The sequence below is a fragment of the Paralichthys olivaceus genome, chromosome 13, assembly GCF_024713975.1.
Source record: "Paralichthys olivaceus isolate ysfri-2021 chromosome 13, ASM2471397v2, whole genome shotgun sequence".
NCBI classification, from domain to species: Eukaryota; Metazoa; Chordata; class Actinopteri; order Pleuronectiformes; family Paralichthyidae; genus Paralichthys; species Paralichthys olivaceus.
In genome coordinates this window covers 20,658,385-20,686,061 of record NC_091105.1, presented here as the reverse complement: position 1 = coordinate 20,686,061, position 27,677 = coordinate 20,658,385, and the positions used below count along the sequence as shown (strand labels likewise).

General features: G+C 44.8%; 2 protein-coding genes across 3 annotated transcripts in view; one reads left to right on the top strand and one right to left on the bottom strand.

Moving 5' to 3' along the window:
• LOC109632065 (teashirt homolog 1-like) overlaps positions 1-22,679 on the bottom strand; it is a 36,769-nt gene extending 14,090 nt beyond the window's left edge. The window contains exons 1-2 of one of the 2 annotated variants that reach the window (XM_069537215.1): positions 22,540-22,679; positions 19,881-20,445 (exon numbers count right to left, since the gene is read on the bottom strand). In XM_069537215.1, the coding sequence (XP_069393316.1) occupies positions 19,881-19,920 (40 nt within the window). In that variant the 5' untranslated portion in view covers positions 19,921-20,445; positions 22,540-22,679. Of the gene's footprint in view, positions 1-19,880; positions 20,446-20,666; positions 21,063-22,539 lie in introns of those variants that run through there. The other variant, XM_069537214.1, reaches the window with a different exon arrangement.
• Positions 21,737-26,713, top strand: LOC109642384 (prostaglandin reductase 3). Its single transcript, XM_020107155.2, has 2 exons — positions 21,737-22,352; positions 24,774-26,713. Exons 1-2 carry the CDS (start codon positions 22,057-22,059, stop codon positions 25,702-25,704), a joined length of 1,227 nt encoding a protein of 408 aa, XP_019962714.2. The 5' UTR covers positions 21,737-22,056; the 3' UTR covers positions 25,705-26,713.
• The last annotated feature ends 964 nt before the right edge of the window (positions 26,714-27,677 follow it).

Sequence of the window (27,677 nt, the reverse complement as noted above, 5' to 3'; positions counted from 1 at the left end):
AAGATACATTTATCATACAGCTCCCTTGTCCACACACACACACCTGTGCCTTTTAAGCTGCCCACCCCTTCCACACACACACACACACACACACACACACACACACACACACACACACACACACACACACTTAAAGTCCACCTGGCCTCTTTCAACCTCTGACCCCACCCTCACCCGAGTCTCCCTCCTTCCCCTTAATCCTTTCCTCCATCTCTCGACTCCTTTTCTTCTTTCCTCCGACAGCACCTGCGCTTTTAAATCCCAACATCAGGATGGACCACTTCACACACACACACACACACACACACACTCCTCTAACCCTACACATGCCATCTTCCCTTCGTAACCTAAATCCTGGGAAACACACAAACATACACTGGGTATGTACAAACACACACACACATTCACATGCACCGTCTCTGACATGACAACAAGCACCAGCTGCTTCCATCTCCTAGCAACGGCTAGCCTGATAGATGACCCAACTATGGATAATTACCCCAAATCACCAGAGCTCACACTACAGGAAAGAGAAGGGCAAGAGAGCTTGAGAAACACTGAGAAATACAGAGAGAGACTAGGGACTGAAAGGGATCAGAAACAGAGGGCTGGGACTGGTCATGTGTGCACTAATGCACCTTGATGAGCTCAAATTCATCTGACTTTGAAAGCACACACTCATGTATCAACACACACATGTATACAGTGCACACAACTCATACACTGCTGGCACAAAATAAACCTATAAAAATGTGTGAGCATATCTGCATACACACTTATGTGCAGGTACACTTTGTTGTGTATAAAGCACACACACACACGCACGCACGCACATTGGCAGCATTGTCGCTGTAATCTGAAACCACAGGCCCCCGACTCAGTGGCGCTTGTCTGTCACAGACTCACCTCTTTTACACAGAGGCGCCAATCAAAGGCCAGACAGTGCTTTATGTGGGTCTGAACACTGCTTCGTAGAGCAGGTGAAGTGTTGCACTACTGAAATAAACACAAAAGTGCTGTTTGTGACGCCTGACAAAGTGTTACTGATTTTCGGTCAGAGTAATATATCTTGAATTTTATGTGTTAAATAATATTCTGATCCTGAACATTTCTCTGTGGTACTTTTTTCATATTTTACCTCTGTAGACTTGTCTGTAATATTTTAAGTTCCCATTGACCATTATTAAACTACATTAAGATGAAGCTGCATCCGACACAGAATTGTTAATTTAGCAACATGACAAACTACCTGCAGAAGTTTTAAATGATTTCACTCCGAACAAAGTTAACTCCTAATTATCAACACATCTTTGATATGGACACACAGATGCTCCATTTACTTCCCCTTCATCTTCTGCTTTCCCAGACATGCAATCTGTCCCTCTCTTTTCCTTCTTTCTTTCTATCTTCCCTCACTCACCCCCTCCCACCTCACTCACTCCCTCCCTGTGCGAGTCCTGGCTGCTGCAGACATTTGATCTGGCTGCCTTGTGATAGATTGACAGGTAATGAGGAGGTTGAAGGGGCGTTGGAGACAGGAGCAGGTGTTCAGCACAGTCTTTTTGGCCAGCGCTAAGCTGCCATGTCCTTCACTGGTGCACCGCACCACTCCGCTTCCCTGCTCTCTCACTCATTCTTTCCCTCCGTCTTTCCTCCCTTCTTTCCACCAACCCCCCCCTTTCTCTTCCTGAGAGAAGAGGACTATGCAATCCATCACGCAGTGACACGGTTGGACATAGACTGTCTTTATATGGGAAAAACGCACGGGCCGTGGAAATAAATAGAGAAGTGAACATCAAGTCCCATGCTGGCAGCAGTAAACTAGGCCTCGGACTGATCAGTCAAACTGAGTCGAGAAGAGGAGGAGACTGATTTGGAGCATCATGTATAGAGGAGACCGATGCAGGCTTCTAAGATGATACTGGTGCCGTTACGACTTTTCACATGCTAAAAAGATTTCACTGCTGTGTGTTTCCCCTCTCTCTACTATTGTGAGGTTAGACAATAAAATGTCTTTTATTATGTAACTCCAAAAGTCTAGTGGAAACCAAACTAAAGTAAATCCTCCCACATCTCACTGAGATGGATTTTCTGGTTAGCCACCTTAAACAAAAAAATTCTAACGCGTTCATATTCACCTGCTGTAGTCAGGCAGAAACTCTGCCTACATCATATCAGAGGTGGACAGACTCCTCTGGCCAAAATCCAGCATGGAGACAATATCAGGAAACATAATGTACACCATACCAATCTGACACTAAAGCTATCTGAGCAACTTTACACTCTGACCTGTTGCAGTCCTGCCGACACTGCGAAGCACTGCTGTGCATCACACCTCACGAAGTAAGGGGGAGGAAAGAGCAGAGACGAGGATGATGAGTGGGAAGACTGAGCAAAAAGGTGAGGAAGAGGTGAGGGCCTGTTGAATCCAAATACGGGCTGTGAGTGGATATGAGTGGTTTTTAATGTGCAGTAAAGATCATTACCTCGGCCGAGAAGTTTTCAACTCTGTACCTTGGTCTGTTGCTTTGTTAGCAGGTTTACACAAAAACAACTGAACCAGGTTCCATGATGGTTGTGGAGGGATGGACATGACACAACGAAGAACCCATTAAATTTTGATGCGGATCGGAATCTGACATTTTCATTGACTTTTAAGAGAATAATTCATGGAACTTGATAAAAACATCAGACATGTTTAGGGGACTGAGCTCGATGAGTGTTTACGAATTGATGCAGATCAAAAATCCAAATAAGAGTCTGGCTCTGGTGATTTTAAATGTTGTTTCATTGGGGGACTGTTGGGACTTGACGGAGGTATGCACTCTGACGGCCACTCAAGTTGTGTTAACCCTAAACCTTATCTGTATATGCAAGCATTGCTTAGGTTAAAATCTATTAACAAAAGCCAGGAAGAAAGTTCATTCCCTTCATTGATCAGGATTTTGATGCAAGAAATGTCTTTGCTCTGGGGTTGAACTGTAATTCATGAAAGGTTTAACCCACAGTTTGCTGTATTCAAGTTACTGAATCATGTGAGTTTCAATTGAAACTTCCTTTGTCCAACTTCTGTGTGGCACGTGGTCATGTCACAAAGCAGAAACTAACAACTCTGCTAAACCATCTTCTGTAGCCTCGAAAACACCTGAAATCCAGTAGGGTTGTATCTAGTACAGTCGACATAGGAGCCAGCGTACAGAGACGGTGGGGGAGAAAAAAAAAGACTCGAGCCTATAAATCCACCCCTCCAGTTTACTACCCAACATTAAAGGACATGTCACCCTCCTAAATCAGTGGGCCGAGAGGAGACAGCAGGGCTAAAACAGGGAGCATTTGCATGTTCCCTCAAACATTCCTGGGAGGTGAACAAACCCCTCGACCACCTTCCCCCAGTTATATCAACATCATACTTCAAACAAATTTGAGATTACGCACTACGTGATGGCTGCCATCAGCCTGCTCTCATGACGGACCTCTCTGAAGAAAAATGAGGGTTTGGATACAAACAGAAACTTGTGAGTCCTGTTGTCTGTTATCTGTTTTTTTTTTTTTTCTTTTTCCATCAGCAATCCTACAAATGGTTTTAAACGCTGAAATCCAGCACTTGGTCAGACGTCTGCCCGGCTTTCTTACTTATTCATAGCTACAAAAACAGCTTCACCTGGACAGTCTTACAGACGGTTTAATTATTTAAAATAACACTAGATAAGAGTTTGTAGAATTAACAAGGAAGCTACCAAGCTTAAAATTAGCCTATCCTAATTGTCACCCTACTTGAAGAGAACCTGTTTTCTAAAAAAAAAAAAAAAAAAAAACGTCACTAAAACGCAATCACATTCAAACACGCTCGCCTGTCAGTTTATAACTCTCCTACTGTCACACACACACACACACACACACACACACACACACATACAGACCAGGCGTCGTCCAATACACAAATAGACACCCACACATACACACTTTTTAAGCCCTCGCCTGGCATCAGCTGTCACACAACCTGTCTCGGAGAACTAAGCAGAGACAGACGCTGTCAACTTAGAGTGCCTCAAATGCCCACATCCAGCCATGCAGAGGAGAAATCAAGCCTGTCTCCCAGTATAATTTGCGCTAATCCTTCATGGGAGATAGTAAAGTCTATGGCATATCTGCCTAATAGCATCAGTCACCGGCAGGTTCTAATCTCATATTTAGACCCATTTCCATCACGGCCTGACGACAAAAGCACCAGCACAAAGTGTGATTACCTTCTTTTTTTTACATTTCTGCATGACTTGACTCCTGATAATGGCGGTGGTGGTGGTGGTGGTGGTAAAGGGGGGTGCGGTTTAAAAACAGAAAAACTCTGAGGCAGAAGAAAGTCATTGAAGAAAAATACAGAAGACAGGTGGACAGGGAGGAGAAAAAAGGAGCAAAGTAAGCGACAAAGTGTATCAGGAGAGAAAAGTGGAGGTAAAGAGAGTGAAAACCTCTCAGTCAAGAGCCTGCACACACTCACACAAACTTGCTCACACTTACATTTACATATCCTCATGCACACCTTACACACACTCCTTTTCAAAGCGTTTACAACCTGTGGTGTTTGTCCTGCTCTGCTGGCTGCTTTACCACGTGCATTTGAATGCCGACTGGAGTGCATCCCTCTCTTTCAGACAGCGCCATAAAAGACGACACACACACAATGAGGGCTCTTTTCAACCGAGTGGGGCTGCCTGGGGGTAGGGAAGCACCTCCAAAACCACCACAGCACTTCAACTCTCGGGGGCACACAATGAGGTGCTAAGCCCTTGATGAATAATAAGAGATTATTCATAAAGATGACAAACAGAACAGAAACAAACTATACAAAGTGTTGGGATGAAAAGTCCCTTTAGTTGCAGCTTTCCCTCCAGAGAGTGCATGTAAGTGTGTGTGTGTGTGTGTGTGTGTGTGTGTGTGTCTCTCAGAGAGTGACCTGGCGAAAGGAGGGAGACAAAAAGAAGGGGAGGTAGCACGAGGATCTTAATGAAGCCGTAAATCAGAGTCCGGTGAGAACGGACTCTGAAGGAGGATCACATCACTAGAGATCAATGTAGACAGCTTCACACACACACACACACACACACACACACTTACACACACACGTAAACACACACACGGATGAGAATAAAGACGAGAAACAGCCAGACGCCAACACATGCCAGCACTCCCAAGTGAAGCAGACTTAAGGAGCTACAAGCGCGTTACAGTACATGAGCATAAACACACACACACACACCTTCATTCACACACACACACACACACACACACAGACACACACACAAGTGGCGCACGCTCTCCCACCCATGGGCTCAGTGAGTCCCACCTCCTTGTTCAATCCCGCTCGTCTGAATAATATCAGCCGTGATGAATGGCGCCATAACTCTGATATCCACAATCAATCTCTGCTTTAAAGACACATCCATCTTCTGTAATGCTGATGCTGGGGAGAGGGGGGAGGAGGAGGCGGCAGTGGGGTGCTCGCCTGACCTCCCGGTGGATGGGTATTTCTTTGGGGGGGGGATGTTCTAGGGTGCTGAAAGAAGAGTCGGGAAGAGGGTGGGGGGGGCACTGAGTGATGTCTGTCAGCTCACATCTGGCTGCAAAAATAAATGAGGCTTATGAAGACAAATGAACGCGGGACCGTCTTCCCTCTGACTCTGACACTCGTTCGCAGAGAGGCAGCCAAAGATGCACAGAGAGAGGACGGAGTGAGGAGGTGAGGGGACAAAGACGAGAAAGGGGGGAGACTAGAGAGACAGACGACATTCAGTAATGTTATCATGAATCACGGATAGTCCCGACATTTTCATCTCAAAGTTCTGTCTCTTGATCTCCATATAAACACATGTCGGTGCCGTCGACATAAGCTGAGTCATCTATAGGTGCCAGAATGTTCTTCAGAACTGTAGCAGAGCATTTTTTGTCATGCTGAAGATAACCTTGACCGCACACTGCAATCAATTAAAAGCTCGCACTGCCGATGACCCCTCTCTCAGCAAGAAAACGGGAAAGTATCAAAATGGCCACCGCTGGACTACCACAACTCCAGCCCTGAACCCACACCTACGGCTTTGTGTACAGAGGCTAGGGAGGGGTGGGGGTGGAGGGGGGCAGTATTTGGTGGGCTGAGGCTCGGGGGTGGGGGGGGTGTTGGGGGTGAAGAGTGAACTATCCATGACCTGTTGGAAAGGTCACCCCTCGGTGACACCGCCGCTGAATATTCTTCTTAATGATGTACCACATCTTTTAACCCCCGCAGACAAAGCAAGGAAACATAATACTGTCAGGAGGGCACCCGCCCCCGCCGCCACCACCACCCGCCCCACTTCTTCTTCACTCCCCGCCGTCGCCTCACCAACGCTCTCTCCCCCTCTGTCTGCTCGCCACCTCGTGCAGCCCCGTGTCGGATTTTTTAATTATTTAACAGAGAATTTCGCCCAGAATTTTGCAGCTGCTCCTCAGGCAGTCTGATCTGTGAGGCCCTGGCTAGAAGTACAAATGTACTGTCTTTGGCCTGGTGTTGGAAAGCAATAGTAAGAAAGTGGGCACAGTTTTCAAAATGCATCTGAATTTATATGTATTTGTAATGTAATCAGTTTCTAACAGTGAAGATGTCCCATCATTAAATATGAATAATTTGAATTTAAAAGATGTACAGATGTTATTTATTCAATGCAACAAACCAAAAAAGCTGGTCAGTAAATTAAAATATTGTTCTAGAATTATGTGATTTATTTCCGTGTATTCACCCCCGATAATTTCATATTGAATTGACTTAATCTTTGCTTATTAATTGGACACAAGAACATGTTCTATAAAATAGGACGTTGCACAAATGTGGTGACTAAAACAAACACAAAAAAAGAGGCATATTGCAGCGTTAAAACTCTCCCAGGTGAGATAGTTTATTGATTCTGGAAGTGGCTGGGATGGTGTTAACCCTAGCAGGGGCTTGATGATGGGGGTGAATGGGGGTTTGGGATGAAAGGTGAGCCGATGATGGATGAGAGGAAGCTGGAAATGGAGTGCACGCGGTGAGGTAAGACATCGACACAAAAAGTTGCAGATAGGCACGCCACAACTGGACTGACACGGCTCGCCGTAGTGGCTGACAGATAGGTTACAACAGGCGCTCCTATGTACAAGCTGTTCCGCGACGTAATGGGTTCTTAAACGGGCCCCGAGCGTTCAGTGCTGTGACCCCGCAGACCTCTGACAGGGGGCCCGAGAGCTGTAATCTCTCTGTCGAACAACTTTTCAGTAGCAGGTATGGAAAGTGTGTGTGTGTGTGTGTGTGTGTGTGCATATAAATGTTTCAAGGCAACAAGGAGATAAACTGAATAAAAGTGATTGAAAAGTAAGTAGAGAATGATATGTGGGTAGTGCTAAATGCTATCGGCTATAATAATATAATCAGAAAAAAAGAGGCTGCTGTTTACCAGATCAGGTCAGCAACAGTCTGGACTTCGACTCACAAACAAAAACACACGCACACAAACACAAACACACATTCCCAAAAATGTCAGTTCACTCATCCAAGTGGCAAGGTGCGGCATTAAATATGTTTCAACACCTAAACTTTGGGGTCTGAAGTATAATAATTATCAGCGCTGGGCAATAATGCTATGAATGACTGTAATAAATTTCTGTGTAGGCTGCTGAGGTATGAGCTCGCAGGGAAACGTCGGTTTTAAATGTTCTTTTAATGTGATTTATTTCTTCAAAGTTGGAGTGACTTTGGCTTTAAGGTAAAGCAGCCGCCTGTACTCACTGGGTTTTTTTGGCACCATGGCAAAGTGAGCGGGGAGGGTGGTGGAGGTGGTCGGGGCTGAGGGAGGGGGGGGTGCAGAGAGGAGAGAAAACGAGGAGGAGAGTGAACGGCGGGGGCGGGCTGAAGGAGTAGAGATGAGTGAGGGAGGGAGGGGAGGAAAGAGGGAGGGTTGAGCGTTGGAATGAACTCTCTCAGGCTTTGTGGTGCACGTTTCCCAAGGCCCCCGCCTGGCCCCTTTGATAAATGACACATGTCATTCTGTCAGCTTGTGACACTGCAGCTGGGAGGCCCTGTGATGTATGGCTCTGCTGAAAAAGGAAATCAACTTTTTTCCCTTCTCTCTCTCTCTCTTTCTCTCTCTCTCTTTCCTCCTGTTTCTGTCTCCCTCTCTTTTCCCTTCTTCTCCCCCCCTCATTCCCTCGGCCCGGGCTGAGTGCATGGCCTTTTTATATGAGGATTTAGGTTTCCTCTGGTCCAGTAAGCCACCCACCCACCCACATTACCTACACCACCAGCCTAAAGCGATAGACGGGCACATACACTCTCACGGTGACGTCGCTATTATGACCACGTACAAAGCTGTAACCCGAGGAAAAGGGGGCAACGCCACATCGGAGGTGGATCCTGGATTTATGGCCAAGAGCCGAGGAAGTAAACAAAAGTATGCACTTTTTAGTAGGCAAGTGGGGAGGGGGGCAGGTGGAGAGGTTTTTTGGGGGGGGGTAAGATTCCGGTTGGGCAGGATGGCTGGTGTCTCCCACTGGGTCATCTGTCATCCATGTGTCTGACTGAAGGACGAGCACACACAGCTCTGGAAATGTTGCACATACACACATACACACACGCTCCCACAGGAACTGGGATGAACTAAGAAAAGTATGCCACACACACACACACCCAGAAACACACACACACTGTTGTGGAGGCACATACAGTATAGATGCAGGCAGATAAATATTCACACTCGAAAAGAGATTTCAGAGCAAATACCCACACTATCAATCTTCAAACGGAGAAAAAAAATGAAAACAAAGACGCAATGAGATTTTATTTCAGAGGGCAAATGAGTCTAGCCAATGAGCTGCTCCCATGAGGCCTGCCCTAACCCTCCCTTCCTGGCAGATTAGCCTATCACGGCATCCCATTGACCCCTCCATTCCATGCGCCGCCCACGCAATGGGTGAGCCAGCATAAAGACGACCAATCTCTCTCTTCTTTTTCTCTTGCATACACACTTCCTTACTCTCTCTCTCTCTCTCTAATCATATCCTGGTTCTTTCTCTTACTCACTCTACCCCTCCCTCTCTCTTTCTCGCTCTCTCTTTACACCCTTCCTCTGTCTCGTTTCTCTCTCAACGGCTGACCTGTTATCAGCACTCTGGAGATTTAACAGCAAAATAAATAAATAAATAAAATATAGCCCAGCGTGAGTCAGGCGTGACGAAGGGACGTTTCCCAGTGTCGCCTCTCAATCTTCATGAAGTCTCTCACACACACATACAATTCAGCCACCGCAACAAGACAAAACACACTGATTTTAAAATCAAGCAAACGTCTAAAACCACACTCGGCCCGGTCAGATAAAACCGTGGGGAGGAGACGGTGTGCGTGTGAAACTACAGGAGTGAGGAAACAGGATTCAGGCCATTCAGCGGGACTGCATACACACTAATGAGTAAGAGTTCACTATGTGTTGCTATGGGGACCAGGGCTACTTTGACTAAAGGAGAGCAAAAGAGCAAGAGACACAGAGAGACGAGAAAAAAGAAAACAGCGTGAAAAGGGAGGAGAAGTTGGTGAGGATCCAAGAGACACAGGAGGAAAAGAAAGAGGAGGGTCAGACATATTAGAAAATGCGTCGTTTATTAAAATAATGACTGTGGGCCTGATATGATGGATATATTTCAATCTCATGTTTACTGCCACACTTTCCTTAGGGAAGCTCTTTTAACCACATTTAATAGCAATGCCGCACTTTGATTGGATTAAACAACAAGGCAACAATATTTTTAGTGTTATTATTATTATCGTCGCGATTATTACTGGCTTATTGGCTTAGAGCATTTTCGTCGCTTGCATTCTGGTTGAAACACAAAATATTTTGGAATTTTTGGGTGGCATGCAAATTGTCAAATTAGCACCATGCAGCATTATAAATATCAGCTATCTGCACCTTACAGCGCCGAAAACACTGACGCTCGCTGCGCAGGGACTCGTATCTGTTTGAACCTAAATGGAATGTAAAGTTTCGGCGAGGAACAGGGAGAAATGGAGCCAGAGAGAGAGAGAGAGAGAAAGACAAGAAACAAAAACATGTAGAGGAGTGCAGCGAGCGGCCAGACTGCGGCCACCTGGGGGTCACGAACTGCGTACGACCCTGTCAGATGTGCACTCTGGCCAGGGATGGGGAGGGGAGGTGCATGAGTTAGTGAGTGTGTATGTATGTGTGTGTGTGTGGTGGGGGGGCATCATTAGGGTTGAGTGATGAGTGGTGGCCATGTTTGACGACTGCAGGGGTAGAGCTACACTGCAGGACTGACACACACTGCACTTAAAAATGCCAGGAGGCCTTCACAATGCCGTCAACTGCACCAGTGCAACTGTGTGTGTGTGTGCGTGTGTGTGTGTGTGTGTGTTGTTAGAGGAAGTGGTATGAGCCCCCCTGTTAACAAGCTGTCTCTGTGACCCGCAGGATATTGCTATACACATGTAGACAACAAACACATTGAAAACACACGGTGAGAGAACATTCCTACCACTAATGTCCACATGGATAGTGTGGCCACTGTAGCCATTTTGTTTTTGTTTAGTCTCCTTTTAGCCCTGAGGTTTGGTTTGAGTGGTCTGATTTTTTCTTTTAATCACAGCTGGAGGAGAGGAAGAAGGAGGCATGAGGAAATGAAGGAAGTGATATGACAAGGGGGGCAGTGTGTTGAGCCAGGATCCTGGGAGTGTGTTGCATGTGTGTGTGTAAGAAGGCAGCACTGTCGGACTCCAAGGTCAGCCGATAAACGCCACATTCACGAGTGGAGACGGGAGGTAGGTGGAGAACCTGCAACCGCCCGTTTCCAACGATTCCTCAGATTCCAGCAAAGCGTTCGCTCCAATTAATCACTGGGAATGGTTACACCATGGTAATACCAAAAACAATCTCCATGATCACACGCACAAACAAAATTTCAAATTGCTATCATCCATCTCACCTGCCCCCGTTAAAAGCAAGGGGGGGGGCGGGTGTGTGTGAACCAGTCATTGGCCTCCCTCTCTGTCTCTCTCTCTCTTCGCTTTAAAGGCCTGGCCACTGAGATGACGGTGAAAAATTAACAGCATACAACTAAACAAGTGAAGGCACCAGGGCGAGGGGATCAATGCGAGGCATCCGCGGCAGGAGCAGCTATGTAAAACACTTGCCTTAAGTCAGCCGCATCCGGTTAATATTTAATCCCTCCATCCATCTCCACAAAGAGCGTTTTCCCTTTTGCTTTAGCTGCCGTTTACTTTGATTACACACAACCATTTGCGATGGAGGGGCAAAGCAGGAATGATAAGAGAGCATGGTGGGTGATTTGCATGGGGATGGAAAATATTCTCAGGTTTGATAATCGCTCAGAGCAGTATAGTGCCAGTGTGAGACAGAAGAAAGGGGGAAGGCCTGAAGAAAGAACGCAATAAAAAGGAATAGAGGGAGAGAGAGAGAGAGAGGTTAGGTTTGTGATCAGGAGAGGGGGGGGGAAACGATGCCGAGTGAATCTCCGAAAAAACGAATTTCACTCCAAGGGGTTGCCTTATTTAAAACAAGAGATATGCAAATAAAGCAGGAGTAGCGAAATAACACTGATATTATCTTGCACGGTTATCTTCTGTGGCAAATGATTTCGAGGGAGGAAATCCAAAACTGCAACTCCCAAGTGAACATGCAAATCCATGTGTGTATTCCTGGGGAGCTTTCCACACGCTCTCATGTTGCTTTTTCACTTTGCCGTTTTTTCGCTTCCTCCTTCCACTGACTGAAGCTTCTCATGTTTATTCTTCGCCGGCACTGAAAAGTGCATTTATTACAGGAGCCGTAATAACGACACAGTGTCAACAGTGTGGCACATGAGCATATAATAACTTTCAAATTCGATTGGAGCATGTGCATGTCAGGCTAAAGTATATGGTGTATTATTAGAAATAAAGGTATGTAGCATGACATTGAAGTAAATATATATAACAATGCTTATTACACTTTTACAATTAAAAGGACAGTTAAGCGGATATGCCACTAAAACAATTTAACCCCTTAACAATTTCGGAAAATATGGCGGATAGAAAACACACACACCAAATACATTTTCCTTTTTTGCCTAAAGCCAGAAGCATGGCTGCCGGCCTCAGAATGTGTTTATCAGCCTACAGGTTTACTGGAGAGGAGCTTTTGTGATGGGCAACGGCAACTGTTCATTTTCCCATTCACTGACCTCAGCTCCCCACTTAACAATGTGGAATAAGAGCGGCCCTTAGCCAACAGGCCGAGTGAGAGGAGATCAAGAGAACCAGCATTTAGGACAAGTCTGCAGCCGCTGTTCTGACAAAAGGTGAACACACCACACACAGTGTACAAATGCTCCCAAACACACCACAGTTGTCATTAAGGAGCTTTTTTTCTTTCAGATGCGGACGTCATTGCCGCTTTCTGCCGATGTTCGGTAACCTGAGGGTAGACTTGACTACAAACAGGGGATCACGGTTCGTACATGTGAAAAATGGACAAACACCCCACACCCCAACGCCCCCATCTTCCACCTACAGCTACATCACCATGATCACCACTAATTCGCCGAGCGATTGATCAGCGGACGCCTGCCACCGGCTGACGTTTCAAAGTCAGGGGAAGAAGAGAGAACCAGGACTGCAGGGGCCTGTGACAACGCTGACAAGGGTAAAGTGTTATTTCTCTCGCACGCCGACAGCTGGACAAGAGGGTGGGTGGGGGGGTGTGGTGTGCTGTAGGGATGGAGGGACGTGTGTGCGAGTCAGGAGTAGGGGGGGGCATTCGGCCGGCCGGGCAGTAATTCTTAATTGACACCTGTCAGGATAATGGCGGCAGTCACAGCTGTTGCAGGAGAATTTGTCCATCGTCCCGTTCATCTGTCAGCTCTAATACACGTCCTAAAAGCTGCACACACACCCCACCCAATCCACACACACACAGATTTCATCCCACTACCCCTTCCCTCACCATCCACCCACCCGCATAAACCCCCACCCACTCGTACCGCCGTGTTTGATGTTGCCGTTGGACTAAACATTGGTGCCCACTGCCATCTTCCAACATGCATTCTCCCCATCTCTCTCGCCGCTGTTTGATTATCGGAATGACAGTGCAAATAACGCCAAAACAGATGTTTTTTTGTTACACGCCTGGAGGCACTTAACCCATGTTGAGTTAATTCGGTATTTTCCAAAAATAAATACCTCCACAAAAATCCAGAATGCACAGGTAAACTGTGTTTCCCTTTCAGCGTTTCATTTCCCTGACGATCTCCACCTAACTTTGTCTGATGAGGTAGGGAGAAAAAAAAGAGCACAGATAAAAAAAAAAAAAAGCATTATGTTATCCCCGTTTTTCATTCATGCCATCCTCACCCTCCCCTCCCACCAGCACTTCTCTCTTTTTTTTCTTGGCTTTTGACTGGCAAAAAAAAAAAAAGTATTTATCCAGAAGAGAGGGGGATGCAAGAGGAGAAATATGCCTGAGACGGGAAAAAGTGCAAGAAATAAAGAGAGAGGGAGTGCCGAGAAATGAAAGAAGAGATGAGAGGTATGCGAAATAGACGGAGAGAGTGAGAGAGAGGTAGAGAGGCGCAGAGGAGGAAGAGACGGAGGAGAGGGAGGAGTGTGCAGGGGCTGGATGTCCCTGGATAGGGCTTTTGCTCTTCTGTAGTGGGCCCATCTCGTTTGTCTTGTTTGTTTGTTGGCATCAAAGAGCTGCCTCTCACTCCCCCTGCTAACTGATGTAATGAGTGGGTAAGTTACATGTTTTTTTTTCCTGCGCCAAGGAATTCAAATACTTATTAGACAAAATATTCTGTAATTGCTCATCTTTTATTGATAGAAGTAACATGTTAAATTTGGCTCTAGCAGACTTTCCCGTAGCCTCTCGAGGAGGCATGGCACTGATCAAGAGAGCAAATTTACCCTCTGCAAATGTTATACTTAAAAAAATTTGAGATGTCAATTTTTTGCCTTAAATGTTGCACGACTACTTCTCTTGAACGCTTCCCCTCTTATCTTCCTCACGTCTCAAATTAGGTGCCGGAGAAAAAAAAAAACCCCCACAACATATCAACAAATTTTCATTAATGCTCTCTTTAGCCTTACATCCCCACTGTGGAGCCTTAACAAAATGTAATTACTCAGCACAACACAAATATTACATAGTAATTAAGCACACTTAACACAACGCTGATAACAGCAACAGCACGCTGTTTATCAAAGCTTTGAGTCCAATCTGAATTTCACGAGAGATAAAAAAAACAAGTTTGTTATGCTGCTGCAACATTGAAAAACGAGAACAAAAATTCTTTATTTGGGGGGAAATTGTTTTTCTATGGCAGTCAGGAGTAAGACTGCTTGTCAGCCCAGTCCCAGAGGGCTGCTTTCTATCTGTTTCAGACTTGATTTTCTCAGACTTGATTTTTTTTTTTCTTTCTTTTTTGGATCCCATGACTTGCTGCTGTTTTTATGAGCTGCAAGGCGGCAACAAAGCACATCTGGCTGCTTTAATGATATGATTTCCCATCATACTAAGCCACCTCCATTATGACCTCCCACAGAGACATGCTGGCTGCACTTAAGCATTAGGTGTAGGTGTGTGTGTCTGTCTGTCTGTCTGTCAGGCTGACTGTCTGTGTTTATGGTTGACAATGTGTGTGTGTGCGTGTGTGTGTGTGTGTGTGTGTGTGTGTGTGTGTGTGTGTGTGTGTGTGTGTGTGTGTGTGTGTGTGTGTAGCGTGCCCTCAGGGCAGCTTTTGTTGAGGATGCCCCGGAAAAAATCAGAGAGAGAAAGAGACAAGGACGGGCATTAATACCATGGTGTGAAATATGTCCTTATTTATGGGAACAGGAATAGATTTACACATGCGGATTAAAGCTTGCTAATACCTTCCATTTGATTATATTAGTTATTCACTGATGATCAATACTAAATTAAAAAAAAGCTTTCATGCTGATCTTGAATCTATTTGAGTGATGAGACTGTAATGTGTTTTGTGCAAAATGCTTGTGAATTACAGAATTACATTTTGCAAGGATAATAAACGTAACTAATGCATGTACCGTGCCTGCAACTAATACCACACACACACAAACACACACACACACACACCAGGAGCACTTGTGGTGACTCGAAGCATTAGCAGAGCAAGCTGAGCATGTCTGACCTTTGACTGGCTCAAATCCCAGATGTAAATTTAACTATTAGTTTCAGAGGGTGGCGCAGGAGCAAAAGTGGCCATCGACGAGGTCGATCGATGCCACCTGCTAACGACACTGCCACTCCAATTAGCGTAACCTCTAACCGCGTCCAAACACACACACACACACACACACACACACCCTAAAGGGAACTCCTATAGGAAGAACACAGCTCAACTGAAAGGGGTGAACTAAAACAGGCTGCAACGGATCAATATGTGTTCCTGCCCCGTCTGATATTCCTCCGTTTGATGGTGAATTGTGAACAGATATGACAGTCAGAAGTGAGAAATGTGCGGAGCTGCTGTTCGAGTTTTTTTTCGTGCTCTTGTGGGGAAAACGGAGAGAGGATCTGAAGGCAGGCCCTGCGTAAGAGGATGACTAACGTGGCGTGGTTACCATTGCACTCGTTCAGGTTATTCATTCCAGGAAAACTAACACCGGTCAGCACTAAGCTACAAGTACACACACACACACACACACACACACACACTGCGTTTTCATCAAAATCTAACATAAACTTCTCATTTCTCAGAAGCTGTGGAGCTTTTAAGCCATCGGACGTTATGAGCCGCCCCAACTTTTAGTCCTGAGACACTTTCCTGAGAATGTACTTTTCATCAGAACAACAGTGTTCTGATTGTTAAGAGGGAAGGTGTTATTCAAATCTGGCAACATAAAAAGTAAAAACACACACACACCTAGAGGCTATACTCCGCTGTTCTCCTCAGGACGCTGGTGTAGACAGAGGAGTGGGGGCACATAAATCTCAGCATGCTGATTATTTCGAGGGGAGAATATCACATAACAGCATCATCAAATAAGAGCACAAAGGTCGCTGTGTAATCTTAGCTACCCCGGGCATGCAAAATCATTAATCCCTGGGCACTGTGATTCTCCAGCTCAGAATAAAACGGGGGAGGCCTTCAGTGAGGCGGCTACAGCTCTGAGTTGGGGAGGACGTTCAGCCAAAGTGCGTGGAGACCCGTGTTATGATATGTTGGTGATTTACTAGCAGGGCTGTAACACATGCAAAAGTGTAAAAACTTCAACAGAATGTCGAGATTTTAAAAATGGTTCCTGGGATTACTCTGGAGTGCAGATATATCAAGTGGTTAGAGCAGGCCTGAGCTGTTGCATTAATATAAAAATAAATAAATCTTCTTGAAACAGTTAAAAAAAAAAATCTCACCGCCCCCTCCTTGCATTCCAACTGAAAACAAGAGGAAACTTTGACACAATGCACTTTGACTTAGAAATTCAGGTTGAAAGGATTCAGATGAAAGCAGAGGAATTATATGATAGAAATTTAAAAAAAAGGGGAGTGGGACAGGAAACGGTTGTGAAGTGCTGTAGCCGGCCTGGCTCGCTTATTACAAGGTTATAAGAGCGGTGGGGGTGGTGGGGGCTCGCCGAGGTCATTAACTGGCATTGTCTCCTGACGTGATTAGTCAGGTAGCAAAGTCCATTTGTCACCTGCACAGGCAAATTGAGTTGGTGCTGCACTAGGGGCTATGGGGACTGTATAATATCAACTTGATTACATCAAGGCAGCTGCGGACTTGACACCTTACTGAATTTGTCAGCATTAATCGTTAGGGCCTGTCACAAATCCATCAGCTGCACAGATAATTAGGGCTCTCTCTAATGAAGCCAACGGGAAGCAACCTTACCCACCCACCCACTCCCCCCACCCTTCTATACGCACACACACACACACACACACACACACACACACACACACACACACACACTCTTTCTTATAATTAACCATCGTGCTCCACAAAAATAACAGCGAGCATCTTATCTGCCCGTCTTCCTTCTTTCTTCCTCCCTGTTCGACTTTCTAAGCCTGGCCTCGGATGAAAGACGGCATCACTCCATTCTGCCCATAAATTGCTCCAGACTTCCATTCCTGTCCTCATCACCTCTGAATGGAGTCATTTCACGATGGAGGTGAAGCTACAAGTGGGATATCAAACACAGGAGCGTGCATTTGTGCACAAAGAAATACATATTGTGCTCTCACACACTTTCTAATGCAGTTTTGTTTTAAGTTTCTCGCTATCATGGCTTTCCTATTTATTTTCCTAAATGTACATCTCCTGTAAGTAGATTGAGTGCCACAGTTGTTTCATCTGTAGAAAACTCTATCAAATCTCGACCGTTTTATGTAAATCTTCAAAAAATGCAAGCACACACACACACACACGCTTCAAAATACTACTGAGAAAAACATGCAATATTTTGTGTGATAAAATCTTATGTTTCAAAATCAGATGTTTTTGTGGAAATATTATATTTACTTTCAATTATAATATATATATAATATAATAGACTAGTAATTAAAGAAAAAAAAAACTAAAACTTTTTCAATTAGAAAATTCTGTCACCCAAAATTGTGCCTATACATTTTCAGAAAATAAGCAAAAACATTCCACAACTTAAGTGAAACTCAAATCCACTTCGATCTTTCGCAATTTCTGCCGTTGTGTGGAACAGTTTCCCGCATCATGTGAATGACTTAAATAAAACTTAGTATAACAAATACAACAAAACATTCACCAAAAGAAGGCAGAGGGGGAGAAATTAAAGGACAGCTGTCCCGACAAGTCACTATTGTTTTAATTCTGATTTCCATGCTCAGTCCCACTATGAGCAATATCCTCTTTAAAAAAAAGCCCCAGGTCAACACCAGTTACCAGTGTGTGTGTGTGTGTGTGTGTGTGTGTGTTTGTGTGTGTAATTTGTTGCCATTGGGACTGTGGCGTGGAGGGCGTAATCTCTGACTGACCGTCATGTTCATGGAAGAATGGAAAACATCCCGTCTGCCAAGCTGTGATTGACCATTACAAACCATGATGTGCATGGCACTCAGTGGACAGTGCAGTGGATCAATAGTGTGTGTGTGTGTGTGTGTGTGTGTGTGTGTTGTGGCAGTGATGGTGGTGGGGGGAGACAGGGTCAAAGTGATGTCATGTTTTCATGCCTCCATCTACCTACGAGCAGAAACCTAACAGGAGTCAATCTGCTCCGATCGTGGCTGACCTCTTTGCATGGGGACATTTCTCTCTCTCTCTCTCTCTCTCTCTCTCTCTCTCTCTCGCACACAAACACACACACACACACACTCACACACAAAAGTGCACTGAGACTCAATATCTAAATCTGAATCCTGGCTTTGCAGTGTGGGCCAGAAATCACTTGAACACTTGCTTTGCTAGAAAGGCAAAGGGAGAAAGAAAGAAGTCGGCAGCGAGCACTGGTTGAATGTTCCCCCATGCATCCCACACTCCTTCTCATCCTCCTCCTCATCCTCCTCATCACCACCACCGCCGCTATCATCCCCAGCTCCCTGCTTAAAATGATAAAACCTGCTGAGTTCAAAGTCTTCGTCGGCTGGCCCTCCTGTTCGACCCGCTTTGCACCTCATATTTCAAAATCTCTTTAAAATTCTGTAACTGTCTTTTGTTCACTCCAGTTGTTAATGCCTAACTTCAAAGGCTCGGCCTCATTAGCACAGAGGTAGAAACCCCTGTCACTCATTTACATTTGTTTAAAGGCTGCAGGGAGACGAGAGGAGAAAAGGGGGAGTCCAAATCCAAACCACTTGAAGTCAACCTTGTCGGTCCTCCGCCAACACCTGGTTTTATCAGTTGGTCACATTGCAAATATTATACTCCCCCTCCAGCAGTGGATATTGATTTCATTACTGGACTGATTCTTACAGGGAATGTGGGGTGAATTTGGATGGGAACACGGCAAAAAAATAAAAACACATCATTCATCTCTAGGTAGAAAAAGACACACGAGGGAAGTCAAACACCTGATTAAAAGAGTGTTTTGGGGTTAATTTCTTTTTTTTCTTCCATGTGATCTATTCAACACACACACAGTTCTTTCATTTGCTTTCGCTTGTTCACATAAAATCAAATTGAGGTGATTTTCCACAACTTTATTTGGCTTTTTCCGCCTCCTGGTTGAGACAACAGGGGGGTTGTATGTGTGTGTGTGTGTGTGTGTATGTGTGTGTGTGTGTGTGTGTTTGGAGTGGTAAAACCAACCAGAGACATGGCTGTCTTCATGGAAGGATTTATTGATGTTTATCAGGGATGAATAGATCAAAGACTGCCACATGACAGGCGATCAATCACGCATCAAATCAAGGATGGCAATCCTCTAATAAAATAGAAAGAAGGGAAAAACCGGCTCTCACCAGTTTTCTACCCCTTTCTTTCCCAGTCAATTATTCATCATTACTCACTCTTGAACCTCAAAAGCTCCCTTTTATCCCCCATAACATGCCATTTAGTTTATCTCACCAGTATTAAGAGAACTTTCCTGGCAAAAAGGGGAGATTTCAAAAAAAAAAGAACTCAAAGTGGCATTGCGCAGATATGTGCGTCATTTTGCGCAAATGGACACATTTTAAAATAAAAAGTGATGCTCAGGAAGGTGAGTGAGGAACACAAGAAAAATTATTTTAACAAACAAAGCAAAATAAATCCCAGCATGCAGCACAGTTGAAGGAGATGGAAGGAGATGTGTGTATTTGGCACATGTGAATAAAAAGTATAGTTTGGCTACTGGGATGTGGAATGGTCGTGTGGAATGGAGGGGCGGGTTATACCTGCTGATCGCCGCGGCTCTTGCTGCTTTCTCCTCGGCATAGTGACCGTCCCGTTCCACGGTGCTTCTCATGCAGGAATTACACACAATTACAAGTCTTATCAGTGTTGGAAAATCATCCCGTTTCTCGGGGGCAGGGGCTGGAAATGTCAGGTCTTCTTTTTTCAAACTGCCTGCTCTTTTGGGGGCTCAATAGCTGTGTCGGTTTCAGCGAGGATCAGCTCAAAAATGACGACGGCGTTCGGCCAGCTCCTGACAACTTCACGTCCATCAAAGATCATCTTCCTTCATCTCTCTCGCGGTAAAAAAATAAAACGTAAAAATAAATAATCAGAGGCAGCCAGCAAGCACCTTGAAGTTTTCAGTCTCTCTCCCCCCAGGAAAAATCCCCCATGTAATCTCCAGTGCTGTTTGGAGGGGGGACGATAGTTTGCTGCGCCTTTTACGCACACGCCAAAACTAAAAAATAAATAAACTCTGGCAGCAACCAAACAAATAAGTCCCGCGTGATCGCAGCGCACAGCTCTGAGAAGTATCCGTCTGTTTCCTTTTCTTTTAGCGGAGACCTGAAAGAGAGAAGAGAGAAAAGAAGGAGAGGGGAGAAATAGATAGACAGGCATTAGATGGGTTAATGTCAGTCCCGTCACCACCACGCCACCTCAGCCCGGATCCAGCCTCACCAGTCCGGCGGAGACTTTTTCCTCCCTCCCCTCATTCCCTTCCTTCTCTCCCACTGAAAACAGATGGATGAATAAGCGGGAGCGAGCAGGTTTTCTCTCCTACTTACGTTTTAGGGCTCGTGGAAGCGATTTCCGCCGCTCATCTCATCGCATCTTGGACAAGAGTCGGGTTTTTTTTTTTGGAGGGGTGGCTGATGCGGTGGAGAGGATATCACTTGAGAGAGGGGGGAAACAAACAAGACGCAGGCGCATCCAAGCTTCGCCAACAACACATCAGATCGACATGGACTCAGATATTTGCCGCTTTTAAAAAAGCAAAGAGGGGGCCAAACTCCTGGGACTGATCCGAGGTCTCCCCGACAGGAAAAGAGAAAAAATGGAAACGCGGTGGATCCAGAAGCTGTTTCAGACAGTCTCAACTGATAGACAGACGCATCGAGTGGCTTTTCCTGCTACATTTTTACTCCTCCCCTCTCCACAAGCGTCACCCCTGACAGAGGAGCCTACCTGTCAATCTTTTTAATTGTCTTGTTTTTCCCCCCTCTCTCTCTCTCTCTCTCTCCCTCTCTCTCTCCTTCAGCCTTTGCCTTTTAAAAAACCCAAACCTCCGACAAAGGAAAGGATTATTTTGGAACTAAAACCAAACTTATATAAACATGTAGACCTACTGCAAACCACAACAAGTATTGACCATTGTGTTTTTTAACAACTTGCATGCAGTCTTTATCTGCGTTTAAAAGCGTGCCACTGTCATAGGGGGTTTGACTCCCACTGGGGGAGGGACGCGTGTTCACTGGTCCAACATGTTGTAGGAACAGTGCAACATTTCTGCTTCCAGAGGAGACAGTCAAGTGACAACACGGTGATAATGAGGGTGGTATAGCGTGGCTAAATGAAACGTGCACAGTGGAAGGCAAACAGCATTAACACACGCATTGGTTACAGGTGTACACGCGATCCTTCAGCAACACCTTTCCAGATAATAAAGAAAAGATGCAAATTTAGCAGATGCGCAATTACGCATTTACGCACCAAGCTACGTGGCTGTGTTAAGTGTTTCTAGAAAAGATCCAACGGGTTTCGCGTGTGTGTGTTTCCGTGGGAGGAAAACGAGCTGGGTCTGAGGATACGGCAGGAGATGAGGATTGATTTGTTTCACCTTACTAGGAAGTGAGCGCTGTGTCCGGGAAGGGGAGGGACTCCGACGACAAGTCTGGAGCGCTGCTGTGCTGCTTACGAGGCTGCACCAGTGCAACGTTTTAATCCTTTACACTCGATTCCGTGCGTGTTGCGTTAAGTAGAGCGAGGCTCACGCAATTAAAGAGCCACGGCGTTTATGCTTTTATTTTCTTATTTACTAAGGCGCGTTGGGAAGCCCGGCTCGACCCGGCCCGGCCTGCATGTGCACAGCCTGTAGCGCAGGCTAATAGCAGCCGGGCTCACTGCTGCCACCGACGCCCGTCAAGTTGTCCGTGAACTTTGTCACACATCGGTGCCATGTCCAGGCTCCTCCTGCGGCCGCTGCTGCTGAGACACGGCAGGAGAGCGGTGTCGGTGATCGGCGGGGGGCGCGGAGCAACCGACTCACTTTCAGGAGTTCATCCGGCGGCGCGGCGCACCATCATAGACATGTCCTACTCCTCGCACTTCATGGATTTCATGGGATCCTCCATACCCAGCAGCATGAGCAAGCTGGTCGTAACCAAGCTCAGCCCTGATTTCAAAGAGGCCGTGTCAGTGCAAAGCGTCGCGGTACCGACCCCGGGAGACGCGGAGCTGCTCGTCAGGAATCGGTAAGTAGTTGGTTTTTTTTAGAGAGACGTGCAGGAATAGACTGTTTCCTGCTCTGGACGCACGGAATAAGCAAACGCATGTGCCAAAGCGTGAGTCTATCTGTGGGCGATTATGTCATGTGTATGTGTCACTATAGTGTGGAGAAGTTGTAAAAATAAGAAAATAAAAATCAAGGTCCGCGCTTACCTCAGTTTACCCATGTCCAGCACCTGCGATCATCATCATCACAAGATGGCACAAATACGTGAGGAATAAAGCGCTCTACTGTAATTCCAAGTTCCGCCCTCTTCTGCATTTGTCTATCAATCCATCTCGGGATCTCTCTCTCTCTCTCACACACATACACACACACACTCTCTGTCTCTCTCCCCCTCTGCCCTCCTGTCTCTCTCTCTCTACGTCACCAACCTGCAAACAGAAAGTCATGGGGGGGCTCAGACTGGCACCACGCAGGAGATGGAGAGGGAGATGCTGTTACATGGCGCGGGGAATTGCAGCATCATTTCAATCATTCACAGCAGCAGGAACCAGCGGTGTGTTCACGGTTATAAAGCAGAGTAAACCACCTGAAGTCACTGCACACACCACAGACTGTGTGTGATACAAACCATATGTAGCCTGACACTGTCTACATCGTTTAGATATCAATGGATTCATGTCATTCAATTCAACATTATGTAATTTAAAATAAAACGTAGAGGCATACATGTATTTTTAACATTCTGGTTCAATGTGAGATTTCCCCCAGAGGTATTGTCCTCACCTCATTTTCATTTCTACATCACAGTCTGTATGAATCCGTGTCTGACATCATTTTAAAAGTTAAATTAGCCATACACAAGTTCACCCCAGGCTGTATTGTGTTATTTATCACCAATTAACTTATTTTCCATGAAACCAAGTGTAAAACATATCAGGCCATGTTAGTGACTTTTCACCCCGTAAGACAGTGATCATTTGTGAACTAAGACCTTTGGCCATTTGTATGTGCATTACTGAGGCGTCACAGGATCTGAGAAACCAACAAGGGAAATAAATATTCCTATTTCTGTTTGTGGGATTGTGGTGCCATCTGAGAGCCACCTATTCCGTTGGGCACGGCACCGGCGTAACCTTAAAGAAAATGTAGATATGAAATGCGTTTAATGACAAACCTAGAGAAGTGGATGATTGAAAAGAGAGCGGTGATAGAAGCAGATTAATTCACAAGACAGAGATAAAAGTTTTTTATCGTCACCATATATTATTGTTTCATTGACTGAAAGGAAGCAGATGTTTTTAATATGCTGTAAATCTGTAAATGCCAAAATTCTTAAGTGCTCTTCAGCCTGACATTCAAGCACACTCTGTGTACTCGTTTAACTAAACGTAGTCACTTTGCTGAAGCCAATACAAATACTCTGCACAAAGGTGGAGTCAAATATATATATTTTTAAATAATACTAATATTTGTTCTGGAAAGCAGTTTTTATAGATTTAAATTTCACTCCTGCTATAAATAAAAATGAAAGTATTGTCTCTTTATTTCATTCAGTATATTTTTTTAAATCTGAGCATTTGTCATCACACGTGTTATTGTATTATAATGGTGGTGTAACAAGTGGTGGGGTTTCGTGTTTTCTGTTCTGGATATAGATCTGGGTTTTGTTATCAGTTTTAGAATTCTTTCTAACTAGTTGTGGCTTTATTGTCGCAAATATTATCTTATTTAATTTGTTAAAACTGAAATAGTTTAGTATTTTCATTGAGGCATATTGAAGCATTTGTGTCTTTGATGATAACACGTTTTTTTGTGAGGAGACTGATTCCATCGATGTAAAAAGACAAATCAAGGTATTTTGTTATATCATCGGAGCCCATCTATAAACCACAGAAGCATTATCTACAAGCTCAAAGTACACGCTTGACACACACAGTAATGAGGCGCAGCATGTGCGCTGCTCTAAACGACGGTAAATGATTTATTTATCCATTCCTTTCCCACATATTTGTTTCCTGCATGTTACCGAAGTAAGATGAAAACAGCCGTTGTCGTGCCGAGGCAAAAAGCAACTATCTAAGATTTTTAAAAAGTGCAGTTTGTTGTGGGTGTCTCTGAAGACAATGAATCATGACATCATGCAATGTGTTTTGTGATACAAGCCTTTCCCTGTCAGAGCAGGACTGTTCTCTTCAAGAGAAAAGGGAATCATTGCCAAAACAAACCAGAGTGTTTATGCCCCGTGCAGACGTGTCTAGAGAAGGAAGCTGAAGTCTTGACCTTCGGACTGGAATTCAGGAAACGCTAATGACCACACAATTGCTTTTGTTTGCCATCATGAATGTATTGTATACATTTTATTCACAACTTCCTCATGAAACAATTTTATCTTCTCACCTTTTAATCCACAACTCTTGTTCTTTTCTCTGTTTGTCTTTAGTTTTGTGGGAATCAATGCCAGTGATATTAATTACACGGCGGGCCGCTACGACCCGTCACTGAAGCCTCCTTTCGATGCCGGTTTCGAGGGTATCGGTGAGGTCGTCGGCCTTGGCCTTAGCGCCAGCTCCCGTTACACCATCGGAGACACCGTGGCCTATTTCCGCAGTGGTGCCTTTGCTGAGTACACGGTGGTGCCTGCCAAGGAATGCGTGCCCGTCCCTGCAGTGAAGCCAGAGTTCCTCACCCTGCTGGTCAGCGGTGCCACAGCCTACATCGCCTTGAAACGTCTGGGCGACCTGGCCGAAGGTGAGGCGGTCCTGGTCACGGCGGCTGCAGGAGGCACTGGACAGTTTGCCGTGCAGTTTGCTAAGCAGGCCGGTTGCCACGTGATTGGGACCTGTTCTTCCAACGAGAAAGCCGGCTTTCTGAAGTCCCTCGGCTGTAACAGGCCGATCAACTACACTACAGAAGACCTCGCCAAGACGCTTCGGAAAGAGTACCCACAAGGTGTACACGTGGTGTATGAGTCAGTGGGAGGAAGTGTTTTAGAAGTCGCAGTGAACAGTTTGGCCAACAAGGGTCGGCTCATAGTGATCGGCTTCATCTCTGGGTACCAGACGCCATCGGGTATCCCACAGTTCAAAGGAGGAACACTGCCGGTCAAGCTGCTGCAGAAGTCGGCCAGCATGCGGGGTTTCTTCCTGCCCCACTTCTACAGTGACTACAGGGAGGCTCTGAGTAGCATGATGCAGATGTTTGCCAATGGGAAGCTAGTGTGTGAAGTGGATTATGGGGATCTGGCAGAGGGGGGGAGGTTTGTAGGCTTGGAGTCAGTCTTCCGGGCTGTGGACTACATGTATTCTGGGAAAAACCTGGGCAAAGTCGTGGTGGAAGTGGCACCGCCTGCTGTTAGTAATAGCAAGCTGTGATTTCACAGATTGTTAGTGCACCAAAGGAATCATACTTGAATTGTGATTTATGGCTTGAATCATTTTTAACACAGGTTAAATTATTTTTGTAAGATGATTGAAACAGTATTTAAAATAAAGCTACATGTTGTCTTCATGAATAAATAGAATTAAAAACTTTATGCTCTATTATATCTTATATCTCATGTTGTAAAGTGTCCAAAACAGTCAGTTGTCCCTAATTTAAAATTTGGTATTAAAAGATAGAAGATTAACTAATGGCTGAGCATTGATTATAATATTGCACAAACATTTAGATAAAATCTAAGAAACCAGCAATATTTATTGTGTATCCTAATCCCGTCCACCTCTGAAATAATTTTAGACCTGCTGCTGCAATGTTCTCGCTTTTAGCACTGTCGGCACTTTATCTACTATAAATGTTTTATGATGGACTTCATTGTTTTTCTAATGGGAGGGGCTCACATTGGTATGTGGCTGTCAAAAGTAAATGCTGCTCCAGGTGTGCTTGGTATTTCATTGCCTGTTTGTGGCTGACAGAATCGGCATTCACACAATCAATCTTTTCATTCACATGCCCCAGAGCTGCACATAATATATATATATAAAAAAAAAAATTAGTCCAGCTAACCAGGAGTTGGACGAGAAAAATACCATTACTTTTCCTCACCGTGAGAAAAAGAAATCCCCTGTAGTGAATGCGTTGTGGAATGCTCTTTGACATATTTTTTTTGTCATTTCCGTTTTTTGTCTTTGATTTAGTTTGGGAAACGAGGAACATAACAGTGCAACACACCTCAGGAAGTTTAGATAATATAAAACCTGAAGATTATCATTATCCAAAAAAAAAGAAGAGACTCAGGGGAGAAGTGGTTTTTGCAAGTTTAAAAGTTTCTATCTGTGAAAAGTTTCCCAGATCTCGCAGGGTTGTTTTTTTTTTTAAGCTAAGTGACATAAAGCAACCCCATTCCCTTCAAACAAAAAGAAATAAACATGGTGAATTGATGCAGTCCATGTTGTATGAGTGTAGTGTGTGTTGTCTAAAATAAACACCTGTTCCTACCTGGCAGGGAGGGGTGTATGTCCTCATACACTGTGAACATGTTATTTCCTCATCCAGGTGGTCACTCGAAATATAACTCAGTGTGAAATACATTACAGGTGTGACCCCAGCATGCAAAGCTGCTACCTTCACCAGACGGTGCAGGAAATCAGAAACACACCGGGCCAGGGACAGTTTTGAGTCTATACTGGAGGAAGTCAGAACAGAAGTCTTCAACATAGTGTGGCCATTTTTAAATGTAGTCCTGCATTTAATCATTGTGATTATATGAGGTTGTGATTATTAGCTATTAATTATCTATGTTAAAGCTTTTTTTATTGGTTAATACTGAAAATGAAATCTCTGGCTGCCCAGTTTGATCCCAGCTGTCCATGTATTTTAATTACTGCACTTTACCTAATACTTTAAACAGGCTTATGTTAACTAAAATAACACATTTTATTAAAAAATGTTTGATCTATGCAATTAAATGTCTGTAAATTATTATCATTATATTTTTAATCAAACCACAGTGTTTTAAATCTATAATTAAAAACTGAGACGTGACCAATGACAAATGTAGCGAGTGTATATCACCAAATGAAAAAAGGAGGTCTTTAAATCTGACATTAAACTCTGTAACACGTCTGTTTCCTCAACAGGTTTAGATACAAAAGCAAGTTGTTACATGCCAGGTGAACGAGAGGTGAGAGAGGTGGTTGTTTAGATGAATTTAGAATGCTTGAGTGCCGTGTGCATCCATGTTGCACGGCGAGGAGGAGGAGGCCAGCTCCAGCATCCCTTCAATTAACAGGAGAGGCCTCGTCTCGATGTCCTCCAGGGTCTACCTGTTCCTCCGCTGATTATTGAGCAGTCACAGCCCCAATTAAAAGAACACAGCAACCTGGAGAGACAACACTCTTTATTTAAT

What these genes read in the sequence shown, in the direction of transcription:
- LOC109642384 (XM_020107155.2), top strand. Translation starts at nt 22,057, where the DNA reads ATGTCCAGGCTCCTCCTGCGGCCGCTGCTGCTGAGACACGGCAGGAGA. An exon ending in GAGCTGCTCGTCAGGAATCG is followed by an intron (nt 22,353 to 24,773) that starts GTAAGTAGTTGG and finishes GTTTGTCTTTAG; the next exon opens with TTTTGTGGGAATCAATGCCA.